Consider the following 23,425-nt stretch of genomic DNA (forward strand, 5'->3'; position numbering starts at 1 on the left):
TGTCACATATACAACAATAGGAGCGAGTCAGTCGGGAAAATCCTGCAATAACTTTGTTTATTAATCTTTATAATTTATCTGTAATTAATATGTAGGCCTACTACGTCAACACGTAGATACGCGTAGGACTGTAATTTATAACATAATACTGTGGGTCAAAATGGGTAAACATTAATCTTTTGCCGTAGTAGATCCATTCGACAAAATACCGTCAGGAAAGAAAAGTACAAAAGGCCGTATATCTATCATAAATTCAAAGTTCCGTATGTTGCTTTTCTCCAGCTCAGTATGTTTATTTTCTACGTGGAACATCAACATAACAAAATTTTTGCCAGATAAAAATGTATACGTTTAATGAAAACGTTTTACAATCGATGCTAATTCATAAACGTATTGGATAATTTAGACCCATAATTATTTATCATCACACTAAAATTTTTGATGACAAGATCTATAGTTATTGATGAAATAATCACAACGAAATTCTGATTTTTAAATCGTCAATTTAAACAGTTTAAGTCGTCCACTCTATTCAGCCTTTCGGCTACCTGGCTATACAGGATGTAATCAAACGGCGGCGTATTTAGTCAACATTGGATTTGCATTTGACAAAAGAGTCTAGACAACAAAACATAAACAAAACAAAGTAGTTAATCTATTAGAAAAAATAAACAGATTTATATCTAAGCCTGGATAGGACTAGATATCTAGATCTAAACTCTAAATTAGATCTTAATTAAGTATGAATAATCATTTTCAAATGTTTTTAAAAACCTGGACTTGAGACTGAGCTTAAAACATGAAAAAGTCTACGACGGAAATAATTCGTGGACCAAGTTTAGGACTAAACATTTCAACTTCAAGTCATACTTTAAAAACCAACAATTCTTTAAGTACTTTTGGTGATGTGTCAAAGGCATTTGATCTTTTGTATTTACATGTCAGCCCAGTCCCGAAACCTTTTATAGGATACCACTCTTTGAAAAATGTAGTTAGTAAAAATTTACAAGTCAGTAATATTGACCTAACAACTGAAAGTAGCACTAAACCTTTCAATAACATAAACCAATTATTGCTCACTACAACTAGATCTACACCTTACTTATTGGTAAGTTTTAGATCTATCTAGAGTTTAGATATGTATTATGTATGTCATTGTATTGTCCTGTATAGATATAGTTATGTTCATTATGATTAATATTATCATACTTGATTGCATGTCATTGTCATAAGTCATGTGTTAAACTTTAAACCAAGTCCAAGTCAACATAGATGATAGATGTCAGAGGTGGGTGTTACTTTGCAAAGCTACATAGATCTTATGTACATGTAATACTTAATAATACTGTTACGATTTTCTCTACCTGGCATTCTGTAAACACACAACACAAGAACCTGACAACAAGAGCTCTAAATAATCTGGTACTTTAATAGTGGTCAAATAAAACAGCCAATATGACACAATTGGCAACACAATAAAGTACTACAACGTTACACTGTATATCACCGTACTAAACTCTACTGTCTCTTCCTGGACTTGTACGTTTCAACCGAGGACTCTATCAGGATCGACTTCATGGCAGACAGTCTCGGTCTCATTGCTGTCCTCTCTTGAACTGCCCTACCTTACACACTCTGTCTCTGGTCCATGCAGGCTTATGAACAGATGACCATATCCTGGGTCATATTCACGTGCAAAGTTCATACCAGTACTGTCCCTTGCCCTCCGATATAGTACGCTAAACTGTATTACTTGTCTGTGTCACATATATCAGCTGATCACACACAGTTAACCCAATCACTTTGCCAATAGGGTTACAACAATACATTCTGTCATACATCAGCAGTTATGAAGATTCTGAACACATGTTGTGTAAGTAAACAAATGCTCTGGTCAGCAGAAAAAAAATTTCCTAAGAATGTTTGAAAAAAGGGTCAAGAAAAACTCTAGTATCTAGAATCTAGATGTAGAAAAGTCTAGTGGGAAACTATTAAAAAAAAGGCAAGATATGAGGGTGGTTAGTCATTGGTGATTGTAGACATTTCATTGTTTATGGTTCATAGTTCAAGTTTCTTGTTGATAGTTCTTTGTTATTCAAGCTACCTTATAGTCTTAATACAACTTTATAAAGCAAAGTAAAGTTCCCCTTTAAGACCTTGTGATCTTTAGGTCACCTGTTTCTATGGCCCATGGTTAATGAGGGTATCAAGTGGCCAACACATCGACCAACTACCTTTGCTTTTCCTCAATCAATGTCAGGTACCCATTATAGCTGGGTGCACTCAGAAGCACCCAAGGTTCCCAAAATTAAAAATCCCAGTCGTGACCAGGATTTGAACTTGAAGTCAAGTGCTTTACCGCTCAGCCATCACACCTCCTACAATATAGACTTTATACTTAAGTGAATTTAAGTAATATTTGATGCAAATTTTTTGTTTTTATTGTATAATTGTTCATTTTCTATGATCGAGTTTGAAGATGTTAAACTCTAAATTAATTTCATCAATGCATTACTTCAGTGTATTACTAAGAACATGCAGGTTCATTTGTTATGCTACAAAATGGAGTTGTTGGGTAAACATATACATTTTTTTTTAAAATGTTTTATAGCTTATTGATGATGATGTGATGGTAAAAACAAAAACTAGTAAGAGAGATGAAATAAAAGTAGAAGGCAGTGGTCTTTCCATTTTTTTTTTTTTTTTTGTATAGCAACACTTTTTTATTTTGTTGGATGTCTCCCTGTGTTCTACTTGCATTTATTTGTTGATTGAAGCTACCTCTGTGTTAGCCTAGTCAGCACTCTACACTGGACACAGCAAAAGGTTCCCAACAAGTGGCAACCCTGATTTAGCTTACAGAAGCCACCTGCTTGGAAGAAACAAAGTCTGAAGTCATAAGTCCAGACTGCAGCTATGTAATACTTTAATTTGTTAGCTAATAAGTACAACCAGTAAGCCTTGAACTTGGAGGAGGTAACGCAATAAACTTTAAGAAACTTGTATGGTGAAGTACCATTTCATGATACTGATTTGACTCAGTATTGCATCAGCTGTTTTGTTGGAGGAAGGAAAAAATATTGTTCGTACACAGTCGTTTTTGAAGATACCTCACTTATCTGGCATCTTTTGTGAAAGAAGAATGAATGTTAAAGTAGTGACGTAGCTTGGGTACATGACCTAGCTCTATGCGAGCCAACTAGACTTTTCAGTTCTGAGCAACGCCCACAATATTGTTTAAATTGCAAATGTCAGGGTTCAATTTATATGCTTGTCTCTTGTTTCTTGTGCTTCTTAACTTGGCTCTCTAGGGGTTTCACTTATACAAACAAATATTACTTGATTCTTAAATTCTTAAATATTACAACTAAGAACAATTATACTTCAATACACATCAACTCGAACTCCAGATCTCATAGAATATAACAATGATATTTTAATATCCAATATAGCTCAAATAATGCACAATAAATATTAAACACTGCTTATTGTACTGATCCCTAGAAATCTACCTGTTTCATCAAAAATTTAATTGAAATCCGGATTTAATTTTGTTTATGATACCATATACATATGATACATATGTTTAACGACATTTGCTACAGTGGATGCGTGGTCAAGAGGCTTGGCTTGGCTAGCTATGAAGGGAGCTCGAGGTTCAACACCCAACTTGTGCAGAGTTGTGTTTACTGAGCACCTAAAGGCAGCACGGAAAAACCTCCCAAAAACCCCCTACACCCTACTGGTCCACAAAAGAGATAGTACCATAGCACTCTGAGCATGCATAAGCATGAAAGTAGTGCTATCTAAAAGCTATAATTTTTATTTTTATAATGTTTTTACTTAAGTATGTAAGCTTAAATTTATTTCAAATTAAAAAAATTCATTGTATATATATACTTTTTTTTTATTTACCATTACCTGCAGCCAAACACAGAAACTGTGAATAGTTCTTTTGAAAGTAGTGGAACACAAAGCAGTTCAAGCCGTGGAAGTACAAGTGACATCATTCAGATTATTAAAGAGAAACATGCACAGTTGAAAACTTCACACAACAGTGAAACTCTATTCAACACTCAAAGGTCTTTTATTTATCTAACTTTTGTTTTCTTTTTTAGGGGAAAAGTCATTGAAAATCATGTGTAGTCTGTCAATGCATCCGTCACATTTAAATGTAAAAAAACTAACATCTCAATTAAAAATGTGATTTCAACATGTTCTACATGTGTTTAAAAATATGTGCAACTACTACTTTTGGTTTTGACATTAAATAAATGCTCATTATGTTTTTAATACCTCAAGACTTAATTAAAAATGTTGCCGAAAGTGGTAATGGATGTAAGCACTCCACTACCTATAAAACGCTTCCTAATGGCATGCGTCTCTGGCGGATTAACCAGTAAGCTTCGGGTAGGAGGTGCTTCTTAGTTATGGCTGGCTACTCACTACCCAATCATGGGAAAGGCTTTGGGAGTCAACCCTGAGTTTGCTACACCCTGGCAGAACCTGCGACGCCGCTGACCCCAAACTGTATCAGCACTGTCATTCAGTTGGATACATATGTGTTGGCGTTTCCGACCACAGCTAATGCCCAGGCATTCACCTCATTTCCATAAGATGATCCATAGTTGCTTCGCAACTGAAGGAGGCCATATATATATATATATATATATATATATATATATATATAATATAATATAATATATAAATTAGATATTTATGCTAATAGCCAGAAACCAGAAACGTTTTGTAAAAAATATGTTTGAATTATGTAAAGATACATTTACACACATTTTTAAATACAAAAATGAATAGGAAGACCATGCTATTTAATAATTCATGAACAGCTACTACCTTAAATCATCAATTTGTCCATATCCTGTGTGCTTTGTTAATCTTTTTTTTTATCCTCTTGTTAACTGCTAAAAATATAATAAAAGACATAACAAAAAACAATAGACCTGCAAGAGTTGCCTATGAGTTTGTGTGAAAACACAAACTTCCTTTGTTATCTTGTTATATTGCTAAAAATAATAACTTAATTTGTACAAAACACTAACATACTAAGACTAATATTCTGCACTCACAATTGATTTCAAATGATTTGTAAAAAAAAAAAAAGTTAGGATCTTTGTATACATTCATAAAGATTGAAAACTTGTAAGTTTGTACCAGGTACAATGTTACATCTTTTATTATTGTGTTACTGTTTATGGGCTAGATGAAAGAATAGTGTTGGACTATTTGGGCTCAATTCATCAAGACCTGATAAGAAACTTAAACTGGCATGCAAAAGAAAAACAAAAGATGTTATAACTTCTGGAACATTTTATTTTTGGTACAAATGATTTCCTATCATTTAAGTTATTAAAATCTGGAAAGTGAGAATTAAAAAAAAAGATTGCATCATAAACAATTATAGATTCATTTTGATGTGTCATCCTGTGCTTAAGCCGTAGTTAGGCTGTAAGACATTAATCACCAATGGTCTGTTACTAGCAGCTATTAAATTTTAAACTATTTCTCTTATAGTACAATTAAAGACAAGAGAAAAGAGACCTTTCTAGAGGAGGAATCTGTAGTGAAGGATTCTCATCAGAATTTAAAGAGTAAGTAATAAAGTTATTACCACACGTTTCCAAGGGTAGGTTAAGGAATCTAATGCTTGGTGTGGCTAAATTGCCGCTAAATGGTAGAAAGCTGTTGGCTGCCGATCTTGAGTATCATAACCATTATCTATTCCATTAAGAGATTTTAGACATATTCTTAGTCTTAGGGCATTCTTTGGTCCATGCAGCTCATATGGTAGCCTGACAGATGAGAAAAAGTAGATCAGATTTCTCTTATGGTGGTCCCTCATTACCATCATAGATCATTAACAAAAGAAAATAAGTTGTTCATAGTGTTCATAGCTAGGATATTATGGAAACTTCTTTCTTTATGTTTTTTTAAATTTGCATATTTCTTAATTCAGAAACTACTAGTAACAAAGAAGCTTTGACATGTTCGACAGATGATACCTTGAGTAAAGATCAACACTTAAAGTCTGTCATGAAAAATCAGGAAGATCAACGGTCAGTCCAGATCGTCTTAGAAAAGTGTGATTCTCAGCTCTCCAAAGGGGTTAACTGTTTGTCTGACAAAATCATTAGAACACACACAAAGCAAAGACAATCTAGCTTACCTAAAACTAAGGTATGTCTTATGAATAACAAAAATGTTTAATTCCCTCACAAATTATTCTCAGGATTAAAAGTTTTGTTTGTAATTGAAGTTTGGACAATTAATTTATCAGTTGAAAGAAATAAATGGGACAAAATATCTCAGTATGATCTTAGAGTATTGTCAGTTTTGTCTAAACTTATCTTCTAAAAGTTGTTCTTTTTTTTTTTTTTTTTTTTCAATCTTTCTGAGATCAATTTATACACACAAAAAAATGGCACCTAAAATTTGTGATTAACTAACCATCTGTTTAGCAAAATAGTTATTGATAGAAATCAACACTGTTTGGTTTGTATAACATAGGAACTGTTAAATGTATCAGATTTGACTCATGAACCAACTAACCTTCAAAGGCCTTGGAAAAAACATTCTTTGTTTCTTTGCTTTGCAGCTGTCTTTTTTTTTACAACTTCAACTTACTCTGTCTGTCTGTCCATCTATCTGTCTGGTAAAAAGTTTGAACATGCTTTTTCTCCCATTTTCAGATCAAGTTAAAAGTGTGCACAATTATTCATTTAACCTGACAAAACATGAATCAATCCAAAAAATAAAACAGTTAATTAATTTTTGGTGATTAATTTTTTTGATTGATATTAAAATAAGATAAGATAATTTTTATTGATCCAATCAAATGGAAATTCAGTTTGACTACAATTGACAAACAACCTCAGCATAACTACTGTACAATAACAAGATAGATGCATATTCGAACAACATTCCCACACGAAACACATACACACTCATAACCAGCACCTTATAAATAGACTTCTTGTACTTCTCGATGACAATAGATGATTTTGTAACACTCTGACTGAAAGTGGGATGAAGGAGTTTTTAAATCTTTCTGTTTTAGTCCTAATGGAAAGGAGACGACCACTTTGTTCAGATAAGGGGAATAAATGCTATGAATCAATAAAAAAAACAACTAATCAGTTAATTAATTGTTGGTGATTAATTATTTTGATTGATATTAAAATAAGGGGATTAAATGCTACTTAAATGAGAAATGTGGATGTATATATGGATTTAATCCCCTTATTACATTTTCACATTTTTTTATTATCCCTTTTCCCTTTCTCTGATTAAGTTGAAATTTTACAAAATTATTCACAGTTGATGACAATACATGAATAATTTCCAAAAAATTAACCTTAAGTTAGTTAATCAATTAGTGCAAATTAATTTTTTGTTTTATATACCAGAAAGGGAGCTTAACCCTGCCATTTTCAGATAAATGGCAGTAATTAGCAGTTCTTTCCCTTGGATAAGCTTTCTTTTTTTTTTAAGTATTCTTTTTTCTTTGCTTGTTAATATGTAGTTATACTACTGCTATACAGATCATGTTATCATAGACCATTCCTACTTGTTCTTACTCATTAGAAAGAAGATGACTTCAAACTGAGTAGTAAAATCAATGATGACAATGTTTTAACTGACTGGATCATTAAGCCTGTCCCTGGATGTAGAGGTGTATGTGTTGAAGGCCAGAAAGTGTATGTGTTTTTCAGCTCTTCTACTTATCTTTTCATAAAAAAAAAATTGAAGTTCCATAATTTTGTAATACAACTGTAAACTCTCTTTTGAGTGTTCTACTTATTTATATTATCATTAGTATTTTTACTGGCATTGAATTATGATTTAATATGTGTAAAAAAAAATTTACATGCTAAGGTAAAGTCTAAAAAAAAAGGTTACAAAAACAGTTTGTGTGGAAATACAAACTCAAAATTGGCCCCCCAAGTGGTCCTGCCAGGCAGGTAAAAAGGCAGGTTTCAACATTTTCAGAAAGTAAACATTTTTTGTGTGTAAATGTAGTAGTTAGTATGACAGAACTTACATAACTTAGCAATACATTTGTAAAAAAAAATATTTTTTTACAAAAGATCTAAAATCATTTGCATAAATGTGTTCAAAATATGATAAATAGTCATCTCCCCTACTAAAGTGCCCCAGTGTTTGTTACTATTAATAGTGAATAGTTGTAAAAGTGGTGTGTTTTTATGAAAAAAACTGCTTTCATACGTAATTTAAAAAATTAGATTTTTTGCTTTCAGAAAAGAAAAAAAGTAACCGTTGCATCAGAACTTTGGATGGACTAAGATATTATGATGTCGGATTTTCACTTTTTTTTCTAGTTTACCAGATGGACGGATGGACATACATTCCACACAAAACTTATAGCATCTTTTCCCCTTTCGTAGGCCGCTTAAAATACAGCATAATGGAGCCACAGTAGTGCCAATTTGGTTTAAAATATAAACTCCTGAAAAATCCTTTGTTCTTCAACTTATTTGTCTTGGTTAAAGTTATAATAAATAATAAGGCTTGTCAAGTCTGAAGATTAGTGAAAAGTGCAGTATTTTCCGTGGCTGTTAATTTTAATAGCATTTTATTCATTTTTAAATAACACAAATAGACTAAATTGTGACAAAACTAGTCCTTTGGTGAATTAATTAATTTAGAAAAGACAAAATCTAATAAACATTTTTATTTGTATGTACAATTTGGACACATCTTATTTAGTTGGGGGGGGGGGGATATACTGAATGAAATCTTGTTCAAGTAATTGTTGCTGTCAAAGTAGCTCTTTTCAAGCTAATGCATAGAAGTGACTCATAATTTTCAACCAAAGTCTGTAAATTTGACAAGACCAAATAGTTTTTTTTTTTTTACCTCTTTGTTGTATGATTTGTCTACCTCTATATATACCCCAGTGGTATGCAGGACTATTGGCACAGTACAGCCATTGCTGAAGTGAGAAAACCTAAAGTTGTTGTGACTACGACTGGCTCTGTCTACAAGCTGAAAGGAAAGATAAATAAACTGTGTACCATTGACAATGGTATGTCTAAGTTTTTCTAGCATGTCAGTTACAAAATGAAGTCATTCTAGAAAATGTTACATCAATTAAGGACTACTGGAATGCTGTTTTTTTCAAAGTAGTTTTATTATATTTACAAGTTTAGTGAGTTACTGATTTCAACATCAGTGAATTTAGTTGTTTCTTTTAACTTAGGATTTCCTCCTGGTATAAAGTGTTGACTTACAGACTATTTTGAACCTAAAAGAAAATGCACCTCTGGTGGCTAGTAAAAGCTTGTTAGCCAAGAGTGTAGATCTATTTCCATTGGGTTTAGTTCTATTTCCATTGGGTTTCCCTCTTTGTACATGCCCTAGTTTTAAGAATTTTTTTTTAAACAGACCAAGGCCTAAAGTTCTATTCATCTTTTTAGATTGATATTGGACTTTGTTAGGGTACTTTCAGTAAAGGTAAGCAAATAAAGAAAAAAACACTCTCTATTTCATACTTTTAGGATGAAGAGACAGAGTTTTGGTCACCATAGCTTACATTCCCAAGTTTAGAAACTAAAGTTGTGTTTATATTGTTGTTTTAAATTGTATAGGAGACTAACAACCATAACCTTGTCAAATGTGTACACATATATTATTATGATTAATGTTGTATTTACACAAAATGTTGGAAAATAAATTTTAAAGTAACTTCAAATTTTGTTTCAATGGATTATGAGTTCTATTTCTTTATGCTAACCAAATTACTGTTTGTTTTTTTTTTAAATAGGATTTACACAAGAAATAGCTGAGGCTTTTGCTGCTGGATTTCCTAAGAATTGGAGAGAACTAATACAAGAATATTTCATCAGCATAGAAAAAAGGTACATATATAGATCAATTTAGATAGACTTACAACCTTTTGATAAAAGTGAATATATGAGAGCCAGAAATAAATTATTTTTCTTAAAATTTGATAAAGAATTTGATATTTTTTCCAATACAGACATTGATTTATGATATAAATTGAAAGTACTTTCTTTCTTTAAAACTAATTCAATGGCATGTTAGAAATATAAGAAGCAAAAAGTTATTGGCTGTATGTCAATATGGTTTTCTCAATTTCATTTCATTATACACCATTAGATATCTTGAAGTAAATACATTTTAATAGCAGAAGCTGTTTCTAATGTGTTTAAAATCTTTTGTCATTGCAAATCTTATATCTACTCACTGTAGAACGAAGAAGCCACACAGTGGGTATAAAAAATGGCGTCCCCCAAGGAGGAGTCCTATCCCCTGTACTTTTCCTAATATTCATAAACGATCTAAATCAAAACCTACCAAGAAAAGTTAAAAGCAGCATGTATGCAGATGACCTTGCCTTAATTAGCACAGAAGAATATGTAGGAACATCGAAATTTCGATTACAAGAAGCTCTTGATAAACTCAATAATTGGTCCAAAGACTGGGGCATGCCCATCAACACAAAAAGACAACATATACCATATTCTCACTGTCAACAAAACAACAAACAATAACATTAACATTAGATAAGGAAGCTTTAGAAAAAAATGACAGCCCTACATATCTTGGAGTCACCTATGACCCGAGACTAACCTGGAAAAACCAAATAGATAAAACACAGAGTAAAGGCATCCAGAGACTATCCCTCTTGAAAAAATTAGCTGGCACAGATTGGGGAGCTAATCACAACATCCTGAAAAAGACTAGAATATGGTGCCACAGCATGGGGCTCAGCAGTCCAAACCAACCTAAGAAAAATAGACAAGGTTCAAAATATTGGTCTAAGGATAATGACAGGAGCAATCAAAACAACACCCATAAGAGCTATGGAGGAAACCGCTGCCCTGATCTCTCTGGATGAAAGAAGAGAAATAAAAATCCTTTCCCAATTCACTAAATTGGAAACCTTGGAGAGGCACCCACTCAGAACAAAAATCCACAAAACTGGCACAAAAAAACGTCTCAAAAGGACCAATTTCATACAGGAATCTCTAAACCTAAAAAAGAACCACAGCTTGAAAAAATTACTCTGGAATCCTCGATACACTATAATGAATCTCCACCCTGGGACAAAAGCCCTCTTCCTACAATAAGGGACCATATTGAAAACATAAAAAGAAAATCTGATTACAGACCAACAGAGCTCAAAGAAATAGTGAACTGTTTTCTACATACCAATTACCCTAGCAATCAGTGGATCAGAGTTTACAAGGATGGCTCTTCCCATAAAGCCACCACAAATGGAGGAGCTGGAATACTTATCGAATGGCCAGATGGAGGAAAACTAGAAAAATCCATTGCAACTGGAGAGCTCTCTGACAGTCACAGAGCAGAAAGGGAAGCACTAGCACTAGCTGCTACCATGCCACTAGCAAATCACCCAAGTTCCCCTCACAGTCAGATTGTCTTTCTAACAGACGCGAAAACAACCCTCCAAAGCTTGCAAAACTCTGATTCCTCTTATATTAAAAACCTCAGAACAGCACTTACAAAGCTCAACAACAACAGCAAAAAAAAAAATATTATTCAATGGATACCAGCTCATATACAACTAGCAGGAAATGAGAAGGCTAACACACTCGCCAAGAGTGGGAGAACAAACTCACAAGTAAACTCTGCACTCTATCCAGAAGAAATGAAGAAATTAATTGTAGATAAATAAATGAGAAATGGACGAGCTCCCATCCAAATCACAAGAAAGATGACGCTTACTATAAGCTTTCCCGACAAGACCAACGTCTAATCTTTCGACTCAGGACCGGACACAACAGAATGCGACAACACATGCACCGGAAGCTCAAAATTGGAACCAGTGAAATCTGCCCATGTGGGGTATCACCAGAAAATGCAGACCACGTCCTCCAAAACTGCTCTCTTTACCAAGAGGCCCGTATAAGACATTGGCCCCAAATCACCCCAATAGAAAGAAAACTATATGGAGAGCTCCCTGATTTGGAAACCACTGCGCAGTTCATCTCATGTATTGGTCTAGTCATATGAACACTCCAACATAACAATGAGAACGATGAAGAAGAAGAAGACTGTGTGTCTGTCTGGTTTCTACATGTTATTTCTCCCATGCTCATTCTTGGATCACATTGAAATTCAACACAATTGTTTATTGTCCCTGAGAAAACAAGAATCAATAAAACAAAATCAACCAGATAGTTAATTAATTTGTGGTAATTAATTATTTTGTTTGGTATACTACTTTTTTTGAGAGATGTGGCAGTAAATATAAATTTTTTCCCCTTATCATTTTTTTTTCTCCCATTTCCCATTCTCTGATCAAGTAAAAATTTTGCTTAATTAGTTGAATACAACACATGAATCAATAAAAAACCAATTAATTAATCAATTAGTGGTAATTAATTTTGTTTTGTGCAGAAAAAGGGAATTTAATCCTGCAGTCTTATTGCCCTGACTTTAGCAATTCTTCCTATTATATAAGCTTTTGTTTTTAAAAAAGATTTTTAAAGTATTTTGCTTGTTTTTAAAGATGTTGTCAAATGTCTTAATAATTTCTTATATAGTCCTTATAAATATATATATATAACTCTCACTCCAGCAATACCTTTTTAATTCCATATGCTAGGGCTTAGGCTGGAACTCACATTTTTTGAGTTATTTTAGCTTGTTGCATGAATGAGCTAGGAGCTGGTAGAGTTGAAATCTCTTATTAACATGAATGACTAGATGAACATGCTTCTTGTTAACCCTTTAAATATTCTTTATCCATTGATTATCCAGAATTTATGAGATGAGCAAAAAAGCAAAAGTTTGTATTGTTGAGTTTGACTCATAGCAATTTTTTTTTATTAATTTGTTTTTCCCTGGATCCAGTTGTGAGAAAGACTTTATTTACCAATTGTTAATAGGATGCTTTGTTTTAGTTTAATATTAGGCAAAAACATGATTAGAGTATTTTAAACTGCAACAAGAGTCCATTACATTGGCACACTTGGTTTTCTCCTTAAAATTACTTTCACATCTTTTGTAATACTGGTACTGGCATAAGTTTTCTTACTACAATCAATGCTAAAATCTTCCCTGTCTTTGCTTTTTGTTAATTTTATCCATTCTGTCTTCCGTTGGACTAGCAGTGGGACACCAAGAATTGATGAAGGGAATACTGTATCACTATGGCATAATGGACACATTTGAAGGCATTGGTCTCATTTTCCATTGTTTTTCTTACAATGCCCTTTACTCCTTTATAGTTGTTATTAATATGTATTGTTTTGATATACCCTTCCAGTATTTCCTTCCACGAAGAAGTCCCCATCAAAATGAAGAAGTTTGGTCGTAAAAGTTCACCACTTGCTGACAAGAAAACTAACAGTGAAGACATCATTGGAAAAAGTAAGTATGGAACTCTCTTCACTTGTCCAAATGTCTAAGCCAGTAATGTCTTTATTAGAAGCTAAATATGTCCATGGTTATCATAAATATATATATATATCAGACCTGCCTACCGTTACGCAAAATGCGTATTCGTTACGCAAAATCTCCAAAAAAATTACCGTCAGTACGCAAATACGCATTTAACCCGTCGCGTTACGCATTTCGTATCCCCCCTCCCTCTCTTGACTAGCTTATGAGCGGTCACAGAGGTCACGCTAAGCCGTCCTGTTGGGGGGGGGGGCAGAAAAGGTGGGGGAACACATTGTGTCCAGAGCTATACGTTGATTGGTTCTTAAAAGCAATTAGATTTAGTCTAGTAATGAAGAACGCGAGAGTGAGGGAGTGGCGGGTTGGTACTGTCAGTTAGCTGATACACCAACGTGACTTTTTTTTTTGTAAGTTCATTAGTAGAAATTAATTACATCTATGTTGAATCCCTGATTCCCGTATTCATTTGTATAGAAAAAAATATCAAAGTGCTATCGATTCAAAACACATTGAGTGACATTGTAGATATCTAATCTAGATTAGGTTTTTGCAATAGAACTTTTTAATAGCAGGAAAATGCACTGTAGATACCTCAGAATATGCATTTTGTTGGCTTTCAATATCAGAAATAGTGCTATGCGGCGGGGCTTCGCCCCGCACTGGGGGAGCTCCTAGCGCTCCACCAGACCCCCTTGCTAGTAATTTTATGGAAACAGCTTGACGGCAAATGCGCCGAACGGCGCGGGAGAGTCTAAGTCAGTAAGAATAGCACATTAGGTTTTTGCAATAGAACTTTTTAATAGCAGGAAAATGCACTGTAGATACCTCAGAATATGCATTTTGTTGGCTTTCAATATCAGAAATAGTGCTATGCGGCGGGGCTTCGCCCCGCACTGGGGGAGCTCCTAGCGCTCCACCAGACCCCCTTGCTAGTAATTTTATGGAAACAGCTTGACGGCAAATGCGCCGAACGGCGCGGGAGAGTCTAAGTCAGTAAGAATAGCACATTAGGTTTTTGCAATAGAACTTTTTAATAGCAGGAAAATGCACTGTAGATACCTCAGAATATGCATTTTGTTGGCTTTCAATATCAGAAATAGTGCTTGGCGTCGGGGCTTCGTCCCGTGCTGGGGGAGCTTCTAGCGTTCCCCCAGACCTCCTTGCTAGTAATGGCGTGGAATCTACAATTTTTCTAATGGAAGAACCTATTCTAGGGCACAATAAACGTCTTCCGAAAGAATGAAGGGTCAAAATGTAATAAAGATTATGTCACACACACACACACATAAATACATATAAAAAAAAAAAAAAATCCTGGCTACGCCAATGATAATATATATATATATGACAAAATAGTGGATCACATAAGTGTTACGCATTCTGGTGCCAAAATACGCATTTTGACCATCAGCGTTATGTTACTTTTTTTGGTAGGCAGGTCTGATATATATATATATATATATTCTGTCTATGTTAAATGTTGCCTGTTCCTTAAGTCTTATTTCTGATCAAAGAAAAATCTGTTGTCTAAAATACAAGCAACTTTAGGAAGCCTTATAGGGATCAGTACATTAAATATTACATCAGTTCATGTCGCCTCCCTTTTATATTCATGCCCCCAACAGGTCAACACAAGAGATTTGGAAGCGAGGTTGAGAGGCTAAGTACGCTTGAACTTAGCTTGGCTACTTATGAAAGAGGCTTGAGGATCGACACCCGACTCGAGCAGAGTTGTGTTTACTAAGTGCCTAAAGGCAGCACAGAAAACCTTCTTCCAGATACCCCCTACCCCCACTAGTCCAGGAATGAGATTGGACCATAGCGCTCTGAGCATGCTATAAGCATGAAAGTAGCGCTATATAAAAGCTATAATAATTATTATTATTATTATTATTATTGTATTTTTACTATTACTTTTGTGAAAGTTTGTTGTAATGCATAATTTGTTTTTATCAACGAATTCATCAGCAATGATTATATAGTAGCCTAACAAATGTTTTCCTCTTGGGTCAAAGAAAAATGCCTACTTTTGTTTCTACCAATAATATTGAAAGTATTCAGTGTGATTCAAAAGTGTGCTATTAATTTTGACTTGAATTACTTCCAATAGACTCACTTTGAAAGTAATTTGAGACAAAACTCCTGACTGCTTCATAGACAGCTTTTATGACATGCCCAAATCATATTCAGCCTCTCCCCTTGTTCCTCAGCCATAATGACCAAACATGGACTTATTCAGCAACACATCAATGTCTCAGATATGGTGGTCACCAGGAGTGGTCGTGTCTCTCTTCCTCCTTTAGCCAAGTGGGTCGGTCAGTACTACGTGAAAGATCCAAAGTCTAATGCAATAAAAGTGGGATTTAATACAAAAACAGCAGAGAAATTCATTATGAGCCAGACGCAAAACATTTTGAAAATGCCTAAGGTATATTTTCATGAATCATATAGTAGCATGGAGAGGCATTTTTAAAGGAAAAATTGTACTCACTTATTTATATGTTCATTTCCATAGTTAATACGGTAGATGCCTACTAGTAAGCATATCTGCTCCAGCTTCAATGGATATGAAACATTTTGGAATTATAAACTCATTGTGTTGATTCAATAATCAAGTGAACTTGATTTCACCTTCTCAGTGATGGGAATTTTCAGTTCTCATTCATTTTGCCTAACAAGAAATCAGAATTGTCCCCAATATTTCTAAAAAAAAAGATACAACTAAATTTTTCTAATTTTTTTAAAAGAAAAAATTGATTTTATTATATTCCCTTTAATGAAGAATGCGAAATAGGACTTGATTTCATTTCCACATACACACATCCGATGTTAGTCTATTTACAATCCTATCTTTTTGTAAAAAGAAATTAGCATTGGTAATAAAATGTTTCCTTCCAGATGAAGAGATGAAGAAGACATTGATGGGAATTGACTTTGCAATGCTAATTTCTTTTTACAAAGTTTATATAAACTGTGTCTGTCTGGTACTAACTTTGTAAACATTAGTTCTCCCACTTCTCATTCTCTGATCAAGTTGAAACTTTGCCACAATTATTCATTGTCCCTAACAAAATATGAATCAATAAAAATAAATAGAAATATTCATAATAAAATCAGTACTAAGGAATATGTTTCTTACATAAACGTTAATGCACAAAAAAATAAAAAAAAAAGATGTCTAAATAAATATGTGTGCTTGTATTTTTGCCTTCAATTAAAACCTTTAGAAAAGAATGGTACTCTTTTTTTTTTAATTATATTAATTTATTATATAACGGAAAATTTTAATTACCGTAAAGTTTAAAAAAACAATTAGAGTTTAAAAGTTAGATCTAGTAACCAATGAAATAGAAACGAAATTGTCGGAGTTTTAAGAAACATTTGACCGTATAACTATTTCATAGTGTAAAATACATGCTTGACTAACCTTGCTGATGTGCTATTTTTTATCTGACCACTAAAATTAGACCATAGCGCACTATAAGCATGAAAGTAGCGCTATATAAAAGCTTTAATTATTATTATTATTATTTTCTTAACCATGATGCTTTCTCTGGAAAAAAGTAGGGGGAGAATGGGGCTGGGTAAAAAATGTTCCATTGTTTTTTAATCGTTCCTTAGTTATTGAGAGAAAAAGCAATCCCTCTTTTAAATTGTATTAAGGAGATATTGTCTTTTTACAAAAATAATTGTAATGTTTTTCTTATTTCTTTTTTTTAAAATTGCTTTTGAAAGCTCCTCCCATAACCCCCCCCCCCCCCCCCCCCCCCCCCCCCCCCCCCCCAACTGGTCCACACAAGTGATTTGACCATAGTGCGTTGTGCATGCTAAAAGAATGAAATTGAATAAACAAAAACAATTGGTAAAAATATTTCCAATCACACAAATTTATTATTGTTATTATAAATCTATTACAAATTAATTACATGACTGAGTCAAAATAGTTGATACTCTTACACTTAATGTAAGCTTTGTTTTTAAAAAGTTTTTTATTTTACTTATTTATTATTTTTTTCAGTCTCAGCAGAAAAAAATATTTCATAAAAGTTTATCTAATAGCCTAAACAGCCCAACAAGTCTCAGTCCTCAGAGTCAAGAAAACATAAATAGAACATTTCCAGATGCAACAGCTCAAGTCAGAACAAACAAAGAACTTAAACCACAAGAAAAAAGATTATCATCAGACCAGCACAAACAAAACAGTCAGTCAGAGGAGCTACTTCTAAAAGATGTCAGTCAAGTGCAGCATGTAAAACCTGCTAAGAAAACAAATAGAAAAGAGACGTCTGCAAATGAAGAACAAATGAATTCAGAAAAGGATGATAAAGAAGTTCCTAAAAAGGGAAAAAGAGGGCGGAAAAAAAAAGTGAGCATGCCAGATAATTCTTTATCAAAGGAAAATGTAGGAATGGAAAAATCTGGCAGGATCCCCAAAGTAGCAACTACCAAAACAGTTTCCCCAGATCTTAGTGACAAACACCAGGCTGTGAAATCCAAGAAGCGTAAATGTCCTAATAGTACTGTTCAACAGGATGTGGCCAGTAAAAAGGTCAGAGTTGATGATGAAAAGAATGATAATGCCTGGTCTGAAAGTGAAACAAAATTATTTCACCAGTAAGTGATTTATAAGTACTTGAGCTTTTTGGTAGATTATTTTCATTTGAACATTCATCACTCTCACATAATTATTACTTAATAATAATAACAATAAGGCTTGTCTTCAAGTCCGAAGATTAAAGAGGAATGCAGTCATTTATGTGGCAACAGTCCCAACTGTGACTACATATTTTGCAACATCCAGCACGGACCTTACTGTTGTCCACCAGTGGTCGATTTAGGGAAATGGTGTTTTTAGAAAGTTATTTTTTTCTAATAACATATTTTCACCCACAGTTACTTACTATCAATAAAATTTAGTTCATGATGATCTAAGTAGTTTCAACATCAAAAGGCATCTGTAGAGAACATCTTGAATTCTCAAAAAATATATGCTACATGAAAACAGTGTTTCTGATGTTATAGTACTCTAGTCCATCTAGTGAGGACCCATTTAAATTGTGTAGGAAACTGGAACTAATTTAGAGGCATTCTTTTTGTGAATCTGTGTCTCATGTTACATGTATTTATGAAATTAGGTCTATATGATTTTGAAACTCTCTTGTTTAACACATTCTCACTTCCTCTCCCCCCCCCCCCCCCCCCCCCCTTTTAATCAAATTCCATGCCCACAAGAAAGAACCTTGTCAAATTTTTAATGAATATTTTATTACATTCCTTAAACAATTTTGGAATTAATTTTATTCATGTAGTGACTATTTAAATTAATGAACTGCCTTCTTTTTGTTCTCCAGAGCTCTGCAAAAGATCAGCAGTGATGAGTCCTGTTACTGGAATAAAGTGTCTGAGTTTGTTGGTACTAGGTCTGACTTGGAGTGCCAGGAGTTTCATGCCAACTACTTGGAAACTTTGCCCAGATCTAAAGGAAACCACACAAAGAAAAAGAAAGAACAGCAGCTCAAAGTTAAGAGTAAGTCTTAATAGATTGCGTAGGACGTAATCATCTTCTTTTTTGAAGTAACGTCTGTATTATATAAGATAGATAAGTTTGAACATATAAACTGTGGTCTTGGTGTCTCCAAACATTAATTTTTCTTGTATCATCAATGAATTTTTTTAATGATTAAAACTTGTGTACACATTTCTGACATGCATTCATTATCATTGTTTCAGCACTTAGCATTGATGTTTAACTGCTGCCTTCTCACTGGAGCTTCTTTATTTAGTGTAGTGTATGTTGTTTTGTTGAGAGATATACTAAATAGGACCTTTCTTTGACTAATAAAAAGCTTACAGCTTTCGTGTTTGTCCTGTCTCTCTTAAGACTGAACAGATTTGGGAACGGGTCTGAGTGGGCCAATTGACTGCTTACCTCTGGGTCAGGACATGCAAACACTACTGATCAGAAAGATTATTTTTTTGGGAATCTGGAAGGTCATCGAGTGGTCTGTTCTCCTTGTCTCATGTTGTTGCTAGCTGGAGTTGTCAAATCAGGTCGCCGTGCTCAGAGCTATTATTTCAACACATTTAATTATTTTGTATTATTCAAAATATTCTACCAAGTGCTGCCATGTTACCTGGTTGCATTGTTTCAACTCTTTTTGTTCAGAGAGGCAGAAAGGGGAGCCAATCAGAGGAGGTAAAGGTACATTGAAGAGGAAAAAAGACTTGAGAGCTTTCCTGGATGAGCAGAATGAAGGCTATGAGGATGATTTGTTTGAGAGTACACCCATGGTGAAGAAAATCACCAAATCTTGTGTAAGTCAATATCTAGTCAGTAGAGAGATAAGGTGATGAGCGGGACATAGGGCTTTGGGAAAAATTGCCTTACCATAAAGTTTTAGCAGACCTCATATTATGCTCAAAGAGAAGTTGTCCAGCCATAACAACTTGAAACAAATAAAATACAATCTTTAAGTCCTGATGAATTTGTTGATATTTATGGTTAGTCCTAACATGTTGCCAAATCTGATTGTCTTTTTTTCGTCAACAGAATTAGTATTTATGGGTTCCAGAGAAGGAGATTATTAGGTTGCAGTAAACACTATTTTTTTTATGAGACTTAGATTTCTATAATTGGCTACTCAAGTTATATCAAAAAACTAAATTTATTAAAATAGTCAAAAGCTCATTTGATGTTCTTAATGAAAAAGAAATTGAATAGTCCAAGCAACACTAGACAGTGTAATTGTAATGTTTAAGGTTATAAAACAACAAAGACACGTTTTATTTGGTTTTATATTTTTCTGTTTCAGCTAAATTTTGATTTCAGTAAAAATGATTCTGAGTTATTTGGACCTAATCATAAGTTCTTCACCCCTGTTGCTGGACGCAGTGGTCTAGACACCCCAGGCACTAGAATAAGGGCATCCATAGCTTCTGTTAGGAAAGAGCCTATGGATTCTGTTGACCTCATGGAGGATACGCCAATTTCTTCTAAGTAATTGCATTTTTTTGTACTGATGTGGGGCTTGGGATTGAGTACATAAATCAATTAGTTGTCTATTAATAGTAGCTGTAGTTGGAATGCCATTGGAGACAAGGAAGATTGTAACTCAAGCTGAGTTTTGTTGCTGAGCTCTGACAGAGAGAAATCTTTTCTCAAATAATCTGTTTTCTCTATGTCCCCATAAGAAATTGGACTTGAGCATGCTGGTATGGCGACATGTCATTACTGTCCATACAACCAATAGTTCCATAAGTATGCTAATCATCCAATCATAACTGTAGATACAACATATAATACCAAATGTATGTGTTACTGGCAAACTGAGAATTGGATGCATTCTATAGTATGCTTTTTTGAGCATTACCTCTCAATTACCTACTTTGCCGAGACATTCTATGGAATGACTAGAACTGCTTTAGGCTATGTATTAAATGTCCAAATTAAAAAGATATTTATAGATAAATTATTCACCATTTAATAAGAAATATGAAATGAATAACAGGCAATCTGAACATATAAAATATGTTTGATATCTTTATTCATTTTTTTTTCATAAAAAAATTAAAGCAACAAATATTTCAAAAAGTAAAAAATCAATAGCAAAAAGACATTTTGATTAGTTTTTACTAGATCTAACGAGATTATAAATAGACATTAAAAGATTCATAAGTATTTCACATGTCATTGATAAGTTTCTAATTAAACTGTCTACACATTAAAGTAGTACAAAGAATGCTTACTACCCACAGTTGTAAGCTGTGCTTGCTAACTTCATCTAGTATTTGTCTTCCAGGAGACATAAAGCTGATGTTGTCATTAAAAAAATCAATGATAGAAAAAAGAAAGTTGTACCTGTACCTGCTACTGATAAGGTGAGATAACTTTTTATTGTATCAATAATTAAACTTAATTTGTTTTTATCAATAATTAAACTTGATTTGTGTCATTAGATTAAAGATTGTAAACTTTACTGTATTCTTTTCTGTTATACACTAAGTCAATAGATGAAATGAATAGGTTTGTGTTACATCACATAGAAACCTGGTGAAAATCTGATCATTTTGGATGTGCAAAAAAATTATGTCAGAAAACATTGATTACTAAGTTGTTAATGAAAATGAAATAATATATTCATTTTCTGTAAATCATAACACATATCAAAAAATTGTCAAAACCATTGGAGTCTCCCTTTAATACTTCATTAATTTCACAAATATGTAGATCTGTGATTCAAAAGCTCATTGACATAAAACAGTTAAAAAAAAAAAAAGAATAAATGAGATTGTACAGGCATGTTATGCTAGCCTTACAATCTTAACTCTCCATTTTACATAACAAATAAATGTTGAGGGAAGTGTGGTTGAGGAGTTTGACTTATGACTCGAGCAGAGTTGTGTTTGAGTTCCTAAAGGCAGCAGGAAACTTTTCCCTTTCTTTCTTTCATTATGATGCCCCCCACCTAAAGTGCTGTAATGGTAAAAATATCTGTTCACAAACTGGTTAGAACATTTTTATATATTTTTTTTAACGAAATGAACGCTCTAGTTTCTTGTAATTATGTTTGTGAATTAAAAGATATAGACCTGATTGTCAATGACCTCATTTCATTTCTTTTGGTAAGTCTTTGAATTTCAGAACAATATTAATAAAATATGACTTGATACATTGAGTGTGGGGGGGATGTTTCTTGTCTTTATTGAATGATTATATACCGGTATATGGATTTTAGTATTTGTTTCTTAACATTTCAGATGGAAACCACTTCTACCGTAGATTTGGAGTGGAGTGCCTTACCTGTCAAGTCTCTGTTTACACCTGAGGCTAAGCCCAGCATCTCTATTGATAAGGATGATGATGATGAGGGGAAACATCTTTATTATTGGGATGATGACGACTGAGACTTCCAGCTATGAGACTGATTAAATAGTTCTGGGGACATTTATATTTGACACAAACCCAGGAAAATTAAGCACATCTTTTTATTGTAATCATAATTTTTATTAGTGTGTATATTTATAGGACTTTTAATCCAAAGCTGAAACAACTCTTTAAAATATCTTGATTGGTTACCATTTTAGTATGTCATGCTACATCACTATGCTGTGGTAGCTCTGCCAATACATGACACAACATCGCTCAGGCAGATTCTTATTCAGAATGAAAGTCCACCAAATTCTGCTAGGCGTTTGATGTCAGTTTGGGTAAATTCTCAATCACTGACCACAGAACATTTTTAAATGTACGCCCTCTTCAGTGTGGACTTCACAAGGAAACATTTTAAAAAGTATGGACATTTTAGAAAAATTATAAACTTGACTAGCCAATTGAGTCTGATCTCAAGTAAATGAAGGCTTTTTATTCATGTTTTTAAGACTTCAATTCATAGCAAGGACTAAGAAGTGCTTGTCCTTTTTGGATATTACAGTGGTTTATCATTTATACTAGCATTAACTATTAGCAAGAGAAGAAGTTTGAATAAGACGAAAATTATTTTTGGTATGAATAAGGGGAACAATCTTTGTTTACATTGTTATATGACTAGAATAAACCAATGCATAGAATGGTTGTATATATGTAGCATAAATAAGCTAAGTAATTAAATTTTGACAGAATTTAATTATCAAAGGCCATTAACAGAGAATAATCACAACAAACATGAAGTTTATGTGTAATTGAAATGATCAAGTTGTTGACTTATCTTCAAACTTAAATTTGTGATGAGCTTTAATTACACTTCAAAACATTATTCTATACATAAAATGCTCTGATTTAATCTAGTAGAAACTTTTTACTAACTAAAACAATACTTAATGAAATCTAAACAGAACCTGCTCATTACATTTACTGTCGATTTGTTCATAATCACTAAAGGTTACTTGGCCATGTGTGATAAATATTTTTTTGTTCAAAGCAGCTTCACCTTCTTGTTAAATCTATGCTAGAGAGAGAACAAATTTGTTCTATTGGTGAGGTTAGATACTAATGTAC

At 33.4% G+C, this 23,425-nt stretch overlaps 1 protein-coding gene across 2 annotated transcripts; it reads left to right on the forward strand.

The window, feature by feature from the left end:
* The first annotated feature begins 543 nt into the window (after positions 1-543).
* LOC106056976 (mis18-binding protein 1-like) lies at positions 544-22,600 on the forward strand. 2 transcript variants are annotated; one of them, XM_013213954.2, is made up of 15 exons: positions 544-1,108; positions 3,928-4,082; positions 5,533-5,609; positions 5,975-6,195; positions 7,603-7,715; positions 8,937-9,064; positions 9,803-9,896; positions 13,298-13,401; positions 15,642-15,859; positions 17,450-18,045; positions 18,783-18,958; positions 19,598-19,746; positions 20,244-20,428; positions 21,231-21,309; positions 22,189-22,600. In XM_013213954.2, the coding sequence occupies exons 1-15, from the start codon at positions 800-802 to the stop codon at positions 22,333-22,335; spliced, it is 2,751 nt and encodes a 916-aa protein (XP_013069408.2). In that variant the 5' UTR covers positions 544-799; the 3' UTR covers positions 22,336-22,600. The 2 variants fall into 2 exon arrangements, with proteins under 2 accessions (XP_013069408.2, XP_013069409.2); XM_013213955.2 differs by having other exon boundaries at positions 6,014-6,195.
* The last annotated feature ends 825 nt before the right edge of the window (positions 22,601-23,425 follow it).

This window comes from Biomphalaria glabrata, chromosome 3, assembly GCF_947242115.1.
Source record: "Biomphalaria glabrata chromosome 3, xgBioGlab47.1, whole genome shotgun sequence".
NCBI lineage: Eukaryota > Metazoa > Mollusca > Gastropoda > Planorbidae > Biomphalaria > Biomphalaria glabrata.